At 38.6% G+C, this 17,189-nt stretch overlaps 1 protein-coding gene across 2 annotated transcripts in view; it reads left to right on the plus strand.

Moving 5' to 3' along the window:
* The window catches only part of FBXO11 (F-box protein 11), a 70,309-nt gene that overhangs the window by 29,123 nt on the left and 23,997 nt on the right, over positions 1-17,189 (plus strand). The window contains exons 2-7 of one of the 2 annotated variants that reach the window (XM_053974761.1): positions 5,778-5,905; positions 6,023-6,104; positions 11,794-11,938; positions 13,158-13,287; positions 14,288-14,371; positions 14,460-14,592. In XM_053974761.1, coding sequence (XP_053830736.1) covers positions 5,778-5,905; positions 6,023-6,104; positions 11,794-11,938; positions 13,158-13,287; positions 14,288-14,371; positions 14,460-14,592 — 702 coding nt within the window. The remainder of the gene's footprint in view (positions 1-5,777; positions 5,906-6,022; positions 6,105-11,793; positions 11,939-13,157; positions 13,288-14,287; positions 14,372-14,459; positions 14,593-17,189) is intronic. The other variant, XM_053974762.1, reaches the window with a different exon arrangement.

A 17,189-nucleotide genomic window follows, 5' to 3' on the forward strand; every position in this document is an offset into this window, starting at 1 on the left:
AGCAGTTCTGACTCAGAATCTTTTTCTTGCAGGGTCTCTTCCAATTCCAAACAGCTTTGTCTCCAGTCCAGAGTTTAATCCTTCTCATTGACCAGTGCCATCAGAACCTGACACAAAATACTACTTTTTAGATTTTACCTTTCTGTCAGAGCTGCTCTGGGTAATGCTTGAAAAATACTGCAGGATTTTTTTCTATAATAATTTAAAAATATATCACAGCATTTATTAAAGTCTCTGATAATAGTAGCAAATGAGTTTGCAGCTACTTATTTTAATGCCATGTTTTTGACATTCAGCATAAAATGGAGTAGCTGTATACATGCCTCCTGTTTCTTATGGACATTTTTTTTCAAGTTCACTGTGGTGAAGTGGAGTTTGACTGTAAAGGACCATCACAATGCTCCTGCCTTTAGGACATGTTGTATCTGACCTCTGTGAACTTTGCATGTCGTTTTTCTCCGTTTTGTAGGGGTTTTGTTTGCTTTGGGTGGGAGTTTCTGGGGGTGCACTTGCTTTTTTTGGTTGTGGTATTCCTAGCTAGTGTTTTTTTTCTCTTCAGAGAGGTCCTCAGATAGCTCTCAAAAGAAAATGGTCTCCATTTCAAAAGCATCCTTAAGCCATCCATAATTTAAATTAATCCATAAATGCTGCCTGGAATCAACGTTTCCCTACTGGTGTGAGGAACCTTTGCTCTGAGATACAGAGTAGTATGTGCAAATTCTGTATTGAGTATCTTTCATGTTTTGGTGCTGTATCTGCTTTCAGGTGTCAGCCACTTGTCAGGAATATTTTTCAAGGACACATGATGAGTGTCAGTCCCACCACTGATCCATGCATTTATTTAACAGCTCGCTCCCAGAGACTTGCTCCTTAAAGAATGGTGGGTGAGTGTGTTTGCTTGTTTTTTGGGGCAGCAGTTTGTTGCAGAGATGTTGCTGGAAGTGCAGATACAGAACAATTGAATTTCTGTTCTGTAAGTTATTTGCCTTCATTGTTAGCTCTCTTGGGGGTTCCTTCCTCTCTACTCCCTTAAATTTGTGTCATCCTCTCTTCTCTGTTGGAATTTTGAGCTAATCCAGAAGTGGAGCCAATCAAGTAGCTGGGGCTGTCATCTCACAGGCTGGCAGGATGCTTGATATGGGTATTGCCAGATTTATGGCAGGATGAGCTCAATCCAGAGCAAATGAGCTGTATCAGTTAACATCTTAGTTGCTTAATTTGTATTTTCTCCTGGTTATGAAGATGGACAGTGTTGGAGTTTTTTTTTTTTTTTTGTTGTTGTTGTTGTTGTTTTTGTTTTAATAATTTATTATTGTGTTCTGAAGTACTGGTTCTACTCAAAACACTGTTTAATGAACTCTTCCTGTTAAAATTAGTTTGACAGGCAAGATGAATCTTGGCTTCATTCAAATAGGTTCAGTATGGATTAACTTAATTTTTCAGAGCTGCTCTTCTAGATCGACTCTCAATTTGATACGGATTTTCCTGTCTGAAAACTGGTTGGTTAGATTTCTCACCAGATTTTCCCCCAGCTTGCAGGAGCAATTTCAGTGCTGTTTGGAAATACCTGCCACGCCCAGGACTCTGCTTCTCTTGACTACAAATCTTTTTGGTTGGTTGATTTTGCTCCTCCTGCCCCGTTTGGGGAAGGTAGAGAAAACCAGCACAAAAATGTGATGTTGTAGAGTAAAAACTTAAGTGATCAAACCCTACAGATTAGTGTATGAGCTGCCTTCCTTGGGACCCTCTCCCCCCTTTTTCTTTTTTATGATGAGTCTATTGGGGGAATTTAAAGCTTTTTTCCTTTTTATTTTAAAGAATTTATCAACCTTACAGTTGTCAATTATATTAACAGTGGTTTTTGGAAATATTATCTGAACACATACAAGGTAGAAACGAAACCACGTGCATGTGTTTTGGAACATGATCATTTTTCTCTAGAAGTGACCTAGGTGTGTATATTTTTTAACAAATAGCTCTTGACAACACTTTGTTACTTCTCTGTAACTTATGTCTTCATGAAACAAAAGAAGTCAATTGTATTTTTTTTTTTCTTTATTTTAATGTACTCACTTCCACAGCATCTGTGGAAATACAAAGCACTCTTGACAGTAGGTGCTAGAATAGCAAATTTCTCTTCTTTTCATCCTGGAAGTGTTTGTCCTTTTTGGTCTTTTGTGGGTCTTAAATCTTACAGCGTTACAGTTCAGGTTCATGAGTTGTTTTGAACTATCAGATGAGATAAGTCTTAATTTAAATTTAGATTTTGACCTGTCAGAGTCATGAAGTTCAGTAAACATGATTTTTTGGACATAATTATTTGAAAATATTTTATCTTACTATACAATATAATTGGTGTAAAATATTCGGGTAAATATTTTTATTTGAGAGCAGACTCAGCTTAATTTAATCTCTTAAAAACTGCAAACATACTGACTTGGTTGAAACTGTGACAGCATCTGGCAGTCATTTCAGCAGGTGTTTGTATGATGATATTAATATTACACACACACTCTTCCAAATTTGTTTATTGACTTTTATGCTTCTATCATCAACAAATGTGATTATAATGCTTTTTATGGATGTGTCTGCCTGATACTGTTACACTTTAAAATAGAGTTTTGCAAAATGTTTTGGAGGTACTGTATTTTAAAACGGATATTTCTGCTTTAAAGCAGGTGTATGTTGAAGTGTTTTTGGGGATGGATTTTCAAAATACAGCTCTTGCAGTCAGATTTAAGAGTTTTCTTGCTCAGGGAAGGGCAGTGTGCAGTGTTGAAGAAGTGTTACTTTGTGAGCAGCATCTCTCTGAAGGCTCCCAGTGCAGCTGCTTTAGTCTGCTCGGGGCTTTCAGGGAGCATCTGGAAGGCTAAAACCAAGCACCAAGGCTACTGCTTGAAGAGGTCACTCAGGACCTTTCCTGGTACTGTTTCACTTGGCAGTAACTACACAGGATGTATCTGGCAAAACAGGATCGGGTGTTACTCCTGAAGTGTCAGAAATCTGTGCAGAAGCCCCTCAGAAGTGTGGCAGAATCTGCTGGTGAGAGACATCATGGTACCCTTCCCTCGTCTTCCTTGGGGTTCAGATGGAAAAAGGAAGATTTTAATTCTTGTGATACTTGCTGTGAGAGTGTGCATATCCCTTAATGCCATCTGTGCTAGAAGAGCAATCTTATAGTAGGACTCCTGCCATTTTCCTCAACACACTGCAAGAAAATGAACATATTTCTGTTCTGCTTAGCCAGTCCTTCAGTGTTTCAACCAAACTGACCTTTCCTTCCATTTTACCCCACAGGCTTCTGCTGTCTCTTTCCAGCAGTAATATGTTCTGTCCTTTGTGGCCTCCATGAGTGGTGTTCTGAAGGACCTGAGTGGGGTTTATCCGTGCCCTTTCCATCACCCTACTGAGAGATTGAAATTCTCTGCTTCGCTTTCTATTTTTTTCCCTGTTATCTTTGCTTATAATGCTGTTGCTGTGTTTCACGTGGCAATTTTGAACCATTGTACTGACCATCCAGAACAGGGGGAAAAACCCAGCTGTTCTGACAGTCATCATGTGTCTTCAATGCAAAATAGGGGAGCACAGGGGGCTTGAGACACCATGCTCGAAGTCCCCAGGTAGTTTCTGGGGGATATTAGTGACAGTAATCATAGTTACTGTATCAAATCTGAAATAGAAACAAGGGCTGCAAAATCGATCCTTGCCGCAGTGTGGAGTACATTTGGGTGTTCTGCTGTGGGGAGCCTTGGGGCTGGTGGTGGTGCCTGAATTCCTCCTGGCAGGGCCTGCTTCACACCCACGGCTGCTTTGCTGCTCTGGCATGCCAGGGAAAGGCTGGGAGCTTTACTGTAGCAGCTTCTGTCTTCTGCCTACCTTGTTAAATTGAGAGGGTGTTTTCCATCAGTGATGCAAAGAAACCAAGTGACTGAACCATGAGTGTGCATTGAGTCTGCTCTGAGGTCACTGACCTCACACAGGCAGTGATCCCCACTGGGCCAGACACGCCTTCACAGGAAAATTCACTACAGTTCATCTATCAATGTCCTTTAGGCTTTTTGCATAATTCATAAATACTTATCCTTCCTAGGTAGTGAAGTGGTGAGATGTGAGGTGTGCCTGGGAAGCAGCAGACAGGGAGTGTGAGCCAGCTTCTAGCTGGAGTTTTGGAGGTGGCTCTCTTTTAAAAAGTGGTGTGTCCTGATAGAAATTTCACAGTTCTCTTCTGTCCTTAAAAACCTGTGCTGTTGGTGGTTCTTCCCAGTCATGTGGTCTTGTGGCTGTGCTGAGCTGGACCAGCTGCTGGGCTGGCTGAAGGCTGATCATGGAGGCACTTGCAGGTTAATTTTCAGGTGGATTAATGAGCTGATGAAGCTCTCCTCTATTGCTCTGAGGAGTCTGTATGGAAGTGTACACATCACCAGTGAACTTCAACTTTGCACAGCTTCTGTCCTTTATTTGGATGTTGTGGCAGTGTTGTGCTCTCTAATGGTATGTGGTGAGGTTGCCACTTATAAATATCTGCTAAGGAAGGGGAAAAATAGTTTGGGGTTTTGGTGGTTTTTTTCACTGATGTAGCAGCTCAGGCTCCATGGTATGTATAATCCAGTATAAGCACAATGTTTTGTAATTTATGTCAAAAAATCCCAAACCAGAAACCTTAGGAAAATAATGAGATTACGATTTTGAAATGTGAGTGAGTCACTTCAGAATTGCATTGCTTTGTTTTTTAAACAGACTACTGTAGTATTGGAAGAGTAGGGAAGTTTTATTGGTGGCATATTGTGTTCTTTTTTATGTTGATTTTTTTTTTACACTAGTCTCTTCAACCTAATATATTCAGGAAAACTGCTGGCTCTGTGGCATTGATTTTATTTTCACATCACATTTTTCCCAGTTTAAGAAGAAAAAGGCAATTAAAATGAAAAGGAAATGCAAAATTGTTTTCTTACAGTTAAGCATCTGCAGAAAGTATATATTTTTCTTAAGTGGAGCTGGTTTTAATTTATTTTCTAGCTGCTTTTTGTTCTGCCTTTTAAAAATTCTTGCAGCTTTATACTGTAATGTTAGTTATAGGGCATGCAGTGATGAGTAATTATTTCTTGCTTGTTTCAAGTATGTTCCATAAATATATGAACAGGGAAAATTGAAACTAATGAATCAAAACCTTTAGAATTATACTCATGACACTTTCTGCACTTCTTTTTTAAAGGGCAGGGAGAAAATATGCTCTTACTTTTTCAAGTGTAGTTTAGGTAAAGAGAATGTATGTATTTAAAGCTACCTCCATTTTACAGAAGGTTTTGTGTGCTGGCCTGAGCTATTCCCAAAATGTTTGAGGAAAACTCAGTCTTGAGTTTCCTACTAAGTGCTATGTTTACTAAAGGATTTCTTGATAACATGTAGTTAATAATTGACACTTCAGTGTTCCTCATTCTGCTGTTAGTGTTAGGTAAAAAATTTGAAGTAATGAGGTGATTGAATTAGCATAGTGAATTAAATGCTTGCAGATAAACCAGAAGCCTAGGTTTTTGCATTTTCTTAAGCTGCTTTTGATGTAGCTCCTGTGTGTGTTTGGAGAAAGTACACATGAAGGAACTTAGATTTGTATACTGTGATATTCTGACCTTGTTTTTCACTAGAAGTACTCTGCTCTCTAGCACTTCCTCCCCACCCTTCTGACTATGTACTTACCTGGAAGTTTCTGTAGCTTTTCCCTGGTATAAAGCAAAACTACAATTCAAATTATTGAATTTCTTTTTTTTTTTTTTTTGCAGATGATGATGTACCTGCAGATATGGTTGCAGAAGAATCAGGTCCTGGTGCACAAAACAGCCCATACCAACTTCGCAGAAAAACTCTTCTACCTAAAAGAACAGCTTGTCCTACAAAGAGCAGTATGGAGGTAACTTCTTTGGGTTTAATTGTAAAGGAAATGTTACTGTTTCAAGAATATGAAACTAGTTAATATTTTTCTTAAGTTAGCTAATGACTGAACTAATTCTTATTTGTTTCATTAAAGGGTGCCTCTACTTCAGCTACTGAAAACTTTGGTCACCGAGCAAAACGTGCTAGAGTATCTGGGAAATCCCAGGATTTATCAGGTAATAACTTTTGTACAAAAAAGGGGCAAGGGAGAAGGAGTTGGAGACATTTTAATGTCGCACATTCTCCCACACAGATTGTCCTCAAACTATTTTTCTGTGTATTCTCCAACTAAGAAACAGTAGAGGGGAAGAAATGCCAAAACAAAACTACAGCCTTGTTCTGATCTTTAAATTTGGTAGCATGATTTTAATCAGAATTTTTAGAATCTGATCATTTGTTCTGTCTGCTTCACTGCAGGCATGTTTTGGTTGTATTTTATTCTCATAGTGCTATGTAGTTGAATCTAAGCTGCTGTTAGGAGCAATAATACTGCAATGTTTAATTACCATTTCTCATATTGATGGCATTGTTCCATTGCATTTTTAGTGGTAGTTTGGGTATGTCATCATAGCACTTCATTGTGGAGAGAGAGAGAGACTTGGTGTGTTTGTAAATAAACACCAGATATACCTGCATACATAATGTACGTAGATTTTTGCACACATCTGTGGTAGATGTGTGTTGTATAATAAACACATGTCCAATACCTGTGTGTATAACTGTATTGTGTGTGTATTTTATTTGTGTGCACACATTTTATACAGGCACACACCTCCTGCTTGTTCTGTTTTCTGTGTATTTTTTCAAAGTCTCTGCTTCTATTCTTTTTTGTCTCCTGACACACTCTTCAGTTCCAAGAGATCTGCTGTCACTTTTGCCTGGAAAATCAACACCAGCACTTGCCAACTCCCATCGATGTGGTTTCCCCTGCTTTTCTTGCTTCTGTGTTTTTTTTAGTGCACGTCTCCCTTAATATTGTGAATTAAAGCTGAGCAGCTGGCACAAGACTTCGGGTCTGTTTTCTTGTCTTCTGTTGAGGTCTGCTCTTTCCAGCTTCTTATTTTCTCCATAGCATATTTTTTTGTCTTTGTTTTTTCTTTGTCCTTTGCCCCCTTTGTTTTATTCTCCCCCTCTTTGACCAGCTCTCTAATTTCAGCAGCTGTTTAAGAACCATTTAAGTTCAGATTTATATTTTTGAAATAGCCAAAACCAATTGGACATAATTCTGTGTCATCTTGCATTGATTCATTTCCAGATTGGCTCTCTGGAGCCTTGTGTAGAGTTGTCTTGTCACAGACTCTGTTTCTCTTGACAGTTCTTAATTTTTCTTCCATTTCTTTCTCTCTTTGCTGTGTTTGTCATTGTGCTTTTCCTCTCCCCCTTTCTTTAGTGAGAGTGTGTAACTTTCCAACATGAATGACACTGATTTCCTGAGGAATTCTCCACGCTTTCACTCTGCATTCCATTTGTTAGCTTCTTGAGCTCATGTGGGGAAAGTACAGGGATTGTGGAGGCTTCTCCAGCATGGAATTAACAGAGGACTCACTGTAAACAGTGATTTTACAATTTTAAAGACCATGTTCAAACCAGTTGCAATGTAAGAAAGGAGTGTCCTCCTCAAACCATTTTTATTAATCTGTTTCCCAGTATGGGTGATGGTTATTTTTTTATTCTCCCTGTTGAGTTTCTAAGAGATTCCTCTAAATTTTTACAAATATTGATTCTGGTGAGATTTATTTTAGCACACAGTCCCCTTGACCTCATGTTTTTCGTTGGCATAGGTAATGGTAGCTGTTGTAACTAAGTTGTAGATGTGAGAATTCTTGGATTGTCATGAGTGGTGACTGTGTATTGTCCTCTGGGCTGTACAGGTGTTTGTTTTAGAACTGTCAATGAAATGATGGCATGGGACTAGAAATACAGGAATATTTCTTGGCAGAAAACCATTCCTTATTGTACAGACTGAGTGGAGGAAAATTCAGTGAAGTTGAAAGGAGAAATGCCAGTCAACTAAAGTTTCCAACTGGAGTGAAACCAGGAGTTGGAAAAATATGTATTTTAATACTGATTTCAGAGTTAGTTCTGCTGGGAGTGTTGCTATTTTAAATTTCTCTTTTCACTGAACTATGGATTTTGCAGTACATTTTGAGATTTGAGGTTACTGGCTCACTCACCGATTGTTCTGTACACTAGGAGCATGCATAAGTTTACAGAACTTACTGACTTTTTAAATTGATTTTTTTCTTTTCTTATTGATTTCCTAAGATGCTTTCCCAAGAACAATACATGCTATGTTTCTGACATGTTTCTGCTTTTTAACAAGAAAAGATTTTTACTAAATACGTCCCTATGGAGCAAAAGCTATTTGTCTCCATCTTCTCCACTAAAATGGACAAAAAAGGCAACATATAAGACATAATTTGTAATTTTGGATTCTTGGGATGGCATTCTTGGTCTTTGTACAAAGAAGGGAATTCACTTTCAGGCTGCTTTCCCTGCTCTTTGTCTTGGTATTACTTTGCTAGTCCCTATCAGCTAAATGATCAAAACTGAAACTGAATTAGCTTCGTGAATATCCTGTGGAAACTGAATGACATAACTAGCTGTGTTTCTAAATTTCAGGTGTGCAGAATATTAAAGCTTACCAAATCATAAATAGTTCAACTTACGTTGGGGCAAAGATGAAGATTGGTGATGACCTCTCACACTTGATTTTCATTTTTATTCTTGTCTGGTTTTAACAATTATTTGGAAAACTGTTTGGGCTCTTTTAATATGAGAATACATTTTGTACATTACCTTGACTTCATCAATAGGCATGAAATTGTCAGGAGTAGGAGCATATGAATGCTTCTGATCTGGTGGCCAGACAAGCCTTTTAAAACTGTTCTGGTTCATTTTTGTAAACTGAGAGGAAGAACACATTGATTATATCCTTGCTTTGACACATAGCTAAAAGATACCCAAAGTGTGGATTTATAGAACAAAAGCATGTAGGTCTCTCTTGGATACAGAGGAGTCTTCACATTAAGAAGCAAATTAGCTTTTTCAAATTATACTGGAGAATTTCACCTGGTAATCACTGTATCAGTGATTTGAGTGGAGAAATCTCAAATCAAGCCTTGCTTAATTGAGCAGAAGGGCAATTTAAATTAAATTGCTCACTTCTACAGGATTTTGAATAAAGCTGAGTGAGGATAGCAAACACCTGTAAAATCATCATCTTCATTTTGAAAGCAGTGCCTAAGTTTCCGAGTAAATGCAACTTAAAAAATTGCAGGGGCAGAAGGTTAATTGATGCTTTAAAACTTTTATTATTATTTTTATTTCAAGTGTTTTGACACTTTCTCAAAGTTGTTTCTTGTCCCCTGCAGTAAGGAAACACATCTGGATTTCAATTTTAACTTTGAAATTTTAACTTTGAGCATAGGGAGGAAAACAGGAGTATGAACTTTGGAGCAGTGGGAGGGCACTGTGTTAGTGAGCTTCTCCATTCAATAAAAGTTATTCAAGGTCCTAACATAGATAAAGGAAGAAGAAAACCTGCAGTTTGTTTATGGAAGTAACTACTTAAATTGTAGGCCTCAGGGATTAGTGTGTTAAAAGGAGAAGACAGGTTGTGGAAAACTTGGTAAGATTTACTGTTTTGTGTCTGCAGCATAACATTTCAGCTTTCAGTAAGACAGTAGAAGACTACATCTAACTGGAAAGCTACCAGAAAAAGATTAATTCAGAAGCAATGTCCAATTATCCTGTGATGCATTTCAAGAGCAATTAGGACTGTAGAAAGAGCTGCTCCTGCCTGTTTGACACAGGGAAGGACCCTTTATATCTCCAGTGGAAAAAAACCTTTTTAAAACCAGCACTGATAGTGCATGTAACATTTTTTGGTGATGCCCAGCCATGTTCCCCTTACAGGCTGCTGTTAAGCTCTTCAGGCTCCCCAAGTGTCTCTTGAGCAGAAAGCCTTTCCAGACTACTTGCATTTCATAAGTTTTACCAACTTACCAGCTTCAGCCTGGCTCATAAGGCTTTGTTTTGTTTTGTTTTTTTCTTGAATAAAAATAATTCTTTTGTAATCTGCCATTAATGCCGTTTCAGAAGAGAACTTGGCCAGTTTCTGAGCATTCATTCCTGTGTCTTTCCTTGTGTCCCATGCTAGCAATTCTGTAGCTTGCAATGGACTACAGGAAGGAGCTGATCATAAAAAATTCTGGAGGAGGATAGGATACTGTAGGAGCAAATAGCTGTGGAATGATGGCACTTACCACTTTGGCACAGCATAGATTTCTGTTGGGTTGAAGTGGCACGTACCTATAGTTTATGGTGTAAACTGTGGTACTTCTGTGAGCAGCTGTCAACTGCATATATACATAAAATGCATCTCTGGCATCTCAGATTAAATTGGTGCTCTGGAATCACTTAAGGGGACATTCATACGAAGGCACAATAAGGAACACTTTCAGGGAAGGTGCTGCCATCTCAGGAATATTTCAGAATTTCCACTGCCCGGTCTGATCCGAGGTGTAAGCATGACACCTGGAAAAATCACTTCTGTCACAGTACACAGGTTCTGGTGATGTGGTCTGCAGACCCCAGTTTAAGGTGGAGTAAAAAAGTCACAGTTTGGTGGCTGCACTTCCTGTCTTCTCCATCTTACAGCTGGAAATAACACATTTCTTGGTGCTGTCTTGCCCAGGGGAATCCTGGGGCCGTTTGTTTTGTTTATATGTGAAATCTCACATGGATACTATTTTTCAGAATGTTCTTCCTTCATATTTAGTAGGTCATCTTTCTTAAGGTCACTTCAGTAGGTTTCTTGTAGTAGCCAAAATGACAATCCTGTTGCTCCTTAGGCTCAGATGTTCTAAGAAAATATAATGTGAGGGGCATTACATGGATGTAATTGTGCTGTGAATTTAGCAGGCACAAACTCTGAATGCCTTGCATACAAATCCTCTAAACTTTGGAAGCTGCTTTGTGTGGTTGTGCCTTTAGGATCACAGACAGGATCCTGAAGGCATTAGCCAAAGAAGTGACCTTTGCAAGCAGAACTTGTCTGCTTTGAGGGTTCCTGCCCCACGAGGGTCTGGTGAGAACACAAACTGCAGGCAGGGCTTTCCCAAAGGAATTTGTGTTGTATGTGGAGTGTCCATGTGCCCATGAGCAGGGTTTAACAAAGTGCACTCCTGTCTCCACACAGTGGTATGGGAATACAACTTTCTCCAGCCTCTCTGAAGAAATGCATCTGGCAAGACTAATACTTCTTCTGGTTTAGATTTTTCATTTTAAAAGGAAGAACATAAACGGGAGTAAGTGGAAGGAGGAGACTTGGGCGTTATTGATGGCTGTTGATTTCCTACATCCCACATGTCCTCTTTCCCTAATGTGTTCATTGTGGGAGAACAAGGAAGTCTTCCTAGTAGTTTTTCCAGAGAGTGACTATTTCTGATTAAATTGTTTTGTGTTTGAAAACATTTGCAGACATTTTGGCTTTGGGGCTGCATTATTATTATTGTATAGATAATGTGGGTTAATTGAACCACAATGAAGCTAATAGCAGTGAGAAGCCAGCATTTCTGGAACATGCACAGTAGCCTGCTTAACATCTGCACTTGGTTGCAGAATGATTCCTCCAATAGAAAAGGTGAAATAAGAAGTTTGGAAAGAAGACTTGAAGTCTGTAACTTCTGTCAGATTTTTTGCCTTTGGTTTTAGAAGAAACGAGCTTTAAAAAAAGGCTGCCTTGAGATAATTGACATTTTAAAGGAAATCTTTCAAGTGACAAGTTGGTAATCTTTTTTGCAGTCAGAATTTGAACTCTCTAGATATGTCAGTAACCTTGTATTGATTACTGTTTAATAGCAGCACCTGCAGAACAGTATCTTCAGGAGAAGTTGCCAGATGAAGTGGTTCTAAAGATCTTCTCCTACCTGCTGGAGCAGGATCTCTGTAGAGCAGCTTGTGTGTGTAAACGCTTCAGTGAGCTGGCTAATGATCCAATTCTGTGGTAAGTGAAAAGCTATTCCTCATTATCTTGGGAAATACTAGATGTGCTGCTCAAGATGCCAGTACAATAGAAAAATTGAAATACTGGTTACAATTAGTTGAAGGAAAGCCACTTGTATTTTATTATGTCTGGTTTAGTTAAGCATCATTTTTGTATTATATGTATTAAACAGTAAAACTTGATTCTCTAGTAGTGTAGACACTAGTTAAACAATGCCTTTTTTCAAAAATCAGTTCCTTCAGTTGCCATTCTTTCTTTAAGCTTTTTTAGGCTACTATGGGGATTGTGTTGATTCACACAGAAGGAAGAAAACATTTCTTCAACTTAGATATGAGCTTTGTCTAGTATTACTTAAATGGAGTTCTTGTTTGGTTTGAGTTTTGTTTGCTTTGTTTAATGGTTGGATACCTGGGCTGTTTTCCTCCATATGAGTCTGCTCTACCCCTGGGTTATTGAGAGTTTTAATAAATGAGAACTAAATTTTTTATAAGGCAAAAAACCAACATGTCTGCTTTGTTTTAAAAGTAAAGATTAAGACTAAAAGAAAAATAATAAAATAACATCACAAAACAACCCCATTTTCCTGTCCTAAAGACAGCTTAGGGGATGCCTTGTCAGATGAATTACAACTTCTGTGATTCAGTGTCATCCTGTAAGTCTGGGCTTAATATAGCAGGCTCAGAACTGCAATTATTTGCATTCTGGCACTAATGAAAAGAATCCAACTGCTGTGTGCTGTTTTCTTCTTTTTAAACCACTGTAATTTGTACACTGATGAACTCCTTTTGGAATACAGTGCATCACTTGTTCTCAGTGAATGCATTTTTCAGCCTTTTTTTTGGCAAGGTGAGGAAGAGGTGGTGGCACGCTTGGTCTTAAGTTTTGTTACACTTGTGCTACTAGCTTTTCTAAGTGTTAATGCTGTAGTTAATGTACAGTTTGATTCACAAATAGTGTATGTAACTGCTTAAGTATCTTCATGAAAATTGCATGTTCAGATCTTTTTCTCTTGGTTTATAAAACACATACGAATTTTTGTCAGAAAAACACAAAAGTCAGTACAACAAAAAAAATTGATTTTTAAGTGGTAAGTGCTGATCTTGGTCATATTCACTGTCACTGGCAAATTCTGTTCAAAAAAAATCCTGGGTTTTAGCCTTTGGTTTTATATTAAAAAGGAAGAGTAACCAGAAACACATTAATTTTTTCTTCTGCTCAGGAAAAGATTGTATATGGAAGTATTTGAGTACACTCGTCCGATGATGCATCCTGAACCTGGTAAATTCTATCAGATTAATCCAGAAGAATATGAACATCCAAATCCCTGGAAAGAAAGCTTCCAGCAGCTGGTAACAGTTTTATTCATTTATATTCAAATTCATGGGTATTTATAAAAGTAAAAACACCATCTTCTGAAATGTGGCTGACATCAGTAATTATCTTGAGTTTAGACTTTAAGATCCTTGTGGTGTTGTGCAGTAGGGGGAATTCAGAACTTATTTCCTGTTTCGAGGCACACTTTAGGGAGACACCACATGGTAAAGTGGAGTCCTCAAGTATCCAGCTCTGCTGTGTTGGGGTTTGCATCACTGAAATTTTCTGTACAAGATTGTCGTGGTCTGACACTCAAAATGTGAAAGATGCTGTTGCCATATCTCACTAAACCAGTGTGTGTGCTGGTTATCAGATTTGTGTGCATCTTCCTCTGGTGAACCAAACACATACTGGTAATATCACTTGGGCTAAATAGTGATTGCAGCTGGCCTGACTGGAGGTAAAAAAATCTCCTTTAAGGAATGTGATTGCACCTCTAATCCAACATTTCAAAGGTATTGAATCAATGGCTGGGCATGGTACTAGGAAAACATAAGGGAAATAAACATCCATGTGAGTGTATCACACAATGCCATGTGTTGTTGGTTAATGAATTTCTGAAGTTCATTGAGGACAAATGCTTGACTTGGCTTCTTTGTTTAGTATTCAATCACTAGTGAAGGTATGGGATTCTCTTTTCCTCATCATATAAATGCAATTTTTGTGGCAAGCTGCTAGAGAATCAAGAGATGGAAGTAAGGACAGCTCTTGTGTAGTGTTTCATGTGTATGAAGCTTTTCAGTCAGTTTTGAGGCTTATGGCTGTGTAAGTAGTTGGACTCTTGGCTTAGTTAATCATTCCCTTAGGCTCAGATATTTTTTGGTGTTGTTATTTCAAATTGTGTGCCTAGAGTGGGAGGTCAGTATATGATCCTTACTTCCTGGGACAAACTGGTATCAGCAAATGGCTTGTTAATTAGGGAATTGGTAGATCTCCTGTCTGCAAGCTTCTCACAAACTCTCTTCCTTGTTTCAGTACAAAGGAGCACATGTAAAGCCAGGTTTTGCTGAACACTTCTACAGTAATCCTGCAAGATACAAAGGAAGAGAAAATATGCTGGTATGTTTTTAAAGCAGTTCTTAAAAATATTTATATACCTATATACATGGAAATGGACATTACTCTAAATTTGTTCCTTTTCTTCTAGTATTATGATACCATTGAGGATGCTCTTGGTGGAGTTCAAGAAGCTCATTTTGATGGACTTATCTTTGTTCACTCTGGTATATATACTGATGAATGGATATATATAGAGTCTCCAATCACCATGATTGGTGCAGGTATGTAAACTGGGAGCATCACTGTCTCAAACTTGTGTTAATTACCATGTTAATTACCATGATACTCAGGTGTATTAAATATCCAGTATAAATGCCCATCTTCCTTCATCTGCCTAGCAAATAAGTGGTTTTTGTACAGGTGTCACTAACTCAAAAATCGCTGATGCTTCAGGCTGAAGTGCTGTTGTCTGCTTGCTAGTTCTCAGAATAACTTAATTTATCTTTTTATTCCATTATGAGAAAAAAATGGAATTTGTCAGAAAGCTTATTCAGTAATAAGACTGCAGTTGAAACTTTTACATTCACACACACACGCACACACACACACATATACATATATATATATATATTAAAAAACCCATCTCCAGAGTAGAAGCCAGCAGTGGTAACAAGCCCAAATTAGTATCTGTCCCATTTTCTTCAGTATCATAATTCCATCTTGAGGAAGGAAATGAGAGCATCCAGCAGAAAGATTCTGGACTAGAGGTTCTTCCTCTGTTCTCTGCCAACTGTTCCTCTGAACTGGAACCTTTATGGAGAAGGAAATAAGACTTGGAGAATAGGAAAGGTTTAGGAAGTTAATATAATATACCAGGCTGCAAATTGTGATACTTGTGGAGCTGCTTGCTTTTCATGTCACTACTAGGAGCATGCTAATTCCCAGTAGCATGTAACTGGTAGGAATTCAGGCTGTATTAGTGTCTGGTAGAGATTTTGGTTCAGGAGTCTCAGACCTCTTGCTCCTGTGGTGATCTAGAAGTGAATTACCTGCTGTTTTGTGTTTCTGAGAAGCTGTCTCTCTGGGTTGGTTGGGTTTACTCGGTTGTGGGTTTTATTGAGGGTGGTGGGCTTGGGGTTTTTTGTTTGTTTGTTAGGGTGGGGGTTTTTGTTCATTTTGGTGGGTGTGTTTCCTATGGATATGTTCTTTGTTTTGCAAAGTTTCTCTTTTTGGGTATTTAACTGTTCTTCATACCAACTGTTTTGTTCTTGGGTGAGACTGTTCTGGCACTTCTTGCCTGAGTTTTGCAGCCTTGGCAGGGAGAATGGTTTTGAGCAATGCAGTCAGATTGTTCCAGTGTTATTCTGAAAAATTGTCCCCACAGATCTGCAAGATGTGGCTGTGTTAGTATGTGAGTTTGTCAGTTTGTGACTGCATTTCTGGAGCTAACATTCTGAACATGCCCACTTACAGTGCTTTGGTCTGTGTTGTGGAGAGCTTTTGGAGCACAAACTGGATTCCTTTTGGATGAGACTAATTTAAGAGACATGTTCCTGGAATACTCCTACTGCCCTTCAGTAGCCAGTGTGTGTTCAGTCAAAGGGACCTGGTGAGGACTAGTGCAAAGTCAGTCCTTTCTCCCCTCCCTGTCCTGCAGCATGTGCTGGGGGTGGCTGATCCTCAGCACTGGTTCCCTCTGTGGTACCACTCCTGTGTTAGGCTGCAGTGCTTGCTAATGGAGATCTGACCACAGACAAATAACCCCTGGCTTCTGTTTTACAGAAGAAAGGATTACAGAAAAATAGGGCAGGTCATATGCATGAAATGTTTAAAATCCAGAGAAACTGGATCAGCACTGTCCTAAGATACAAGATTTCCCACCCACTTCATGATACTTGAAATGATACTGTGAATATCTGGGTAAACTTCTGCATGTTCTCTGTCTCTTTTCAAGTTTAGAAAAGCCATCTGCTTTCCCTTCCTCTGGAATTAACCTAAGTTATTCAGAAAACAGTTATCTTAAGTACAGTCCTTTAAAAGCCAGGGATCTTTATTGTGTATTTTTGTAACAGAATAGCTGTCTTGGGGAACAAAACCTCCAAGAGGAATCCAGCAATGCTAGATGTATTTATATTTCAATTTTTGGCACTGCTGACTTCACTTCCTCAGACTTTCTCTACTGAATGGTGAGTGACATTGTAGAGAGAGTCAATTTTCATTTGACTGGAAAAGAAAACAAATTAAAGTGAACCACTAAGCCTTGGAGAACTACCTCTTCTCTGTTCAGTCTGGCATGCTTTTCAGAATGGTAGGATTAAGGCAGCACCAAATCTCTCTGCATTTCTACTCAAATTTCTTTAATAGTTTATTCTTCTGGCTTCAGAAGAAGCACAACATTATTAGAAAGGCAGCTTAACATACCTTGAGCTTGGAAGAAGCTTCTGTTTGGTCACATAAGCAAAATGTGCTTACAGAATAATGCCTGGTTTTCTGAGTTTTTTGTTCTTTTAATTTTGGGGTTATTTCTTCCCCTAAATCTGAGGGAAGGAGTTGGTTCAAAAGGAAGGCTTTGGAAGTATTACTAGTACTCTGGCATATCTGAATTGCCAAGAAAGAAGCAAGAGGAAAGGTTCTGTGAGAAAACTGTTGCATCTGGTTCAGCAGACAGAAATACCTTTGAATTTTTAAAAATAATTCTATTTTCCAGGGTTGGAGAGGGGGGTGTGTTTGCTGTGGGAATAGGAGCCTTCCATGGAGTGCTCATCTCACTCAAGACACAAAATCTCCCAATTGCTGAGTTTCAGCAGTTCTACAGACGTGTCCTGATCTGAGACTCTTCACTTAATGTGTATTTTCAGAGCTACAGCTTTCATTTTTT

Source organism: Vidua macroura, chromosome 3 (genome assembly GCF_024509145.1).
Source record: "Vidua macroura isolate BioBank_ID:100142 chromosome 3, ASM2450914v1, whole genome shotgun sequence".
In the NCBI taxonomy this organism is placed as follows: Eukaryota; Metazoa; Chordata; class Aves; order Passeriformes; family Viduidae; genus Vidua; species Vidua macroura.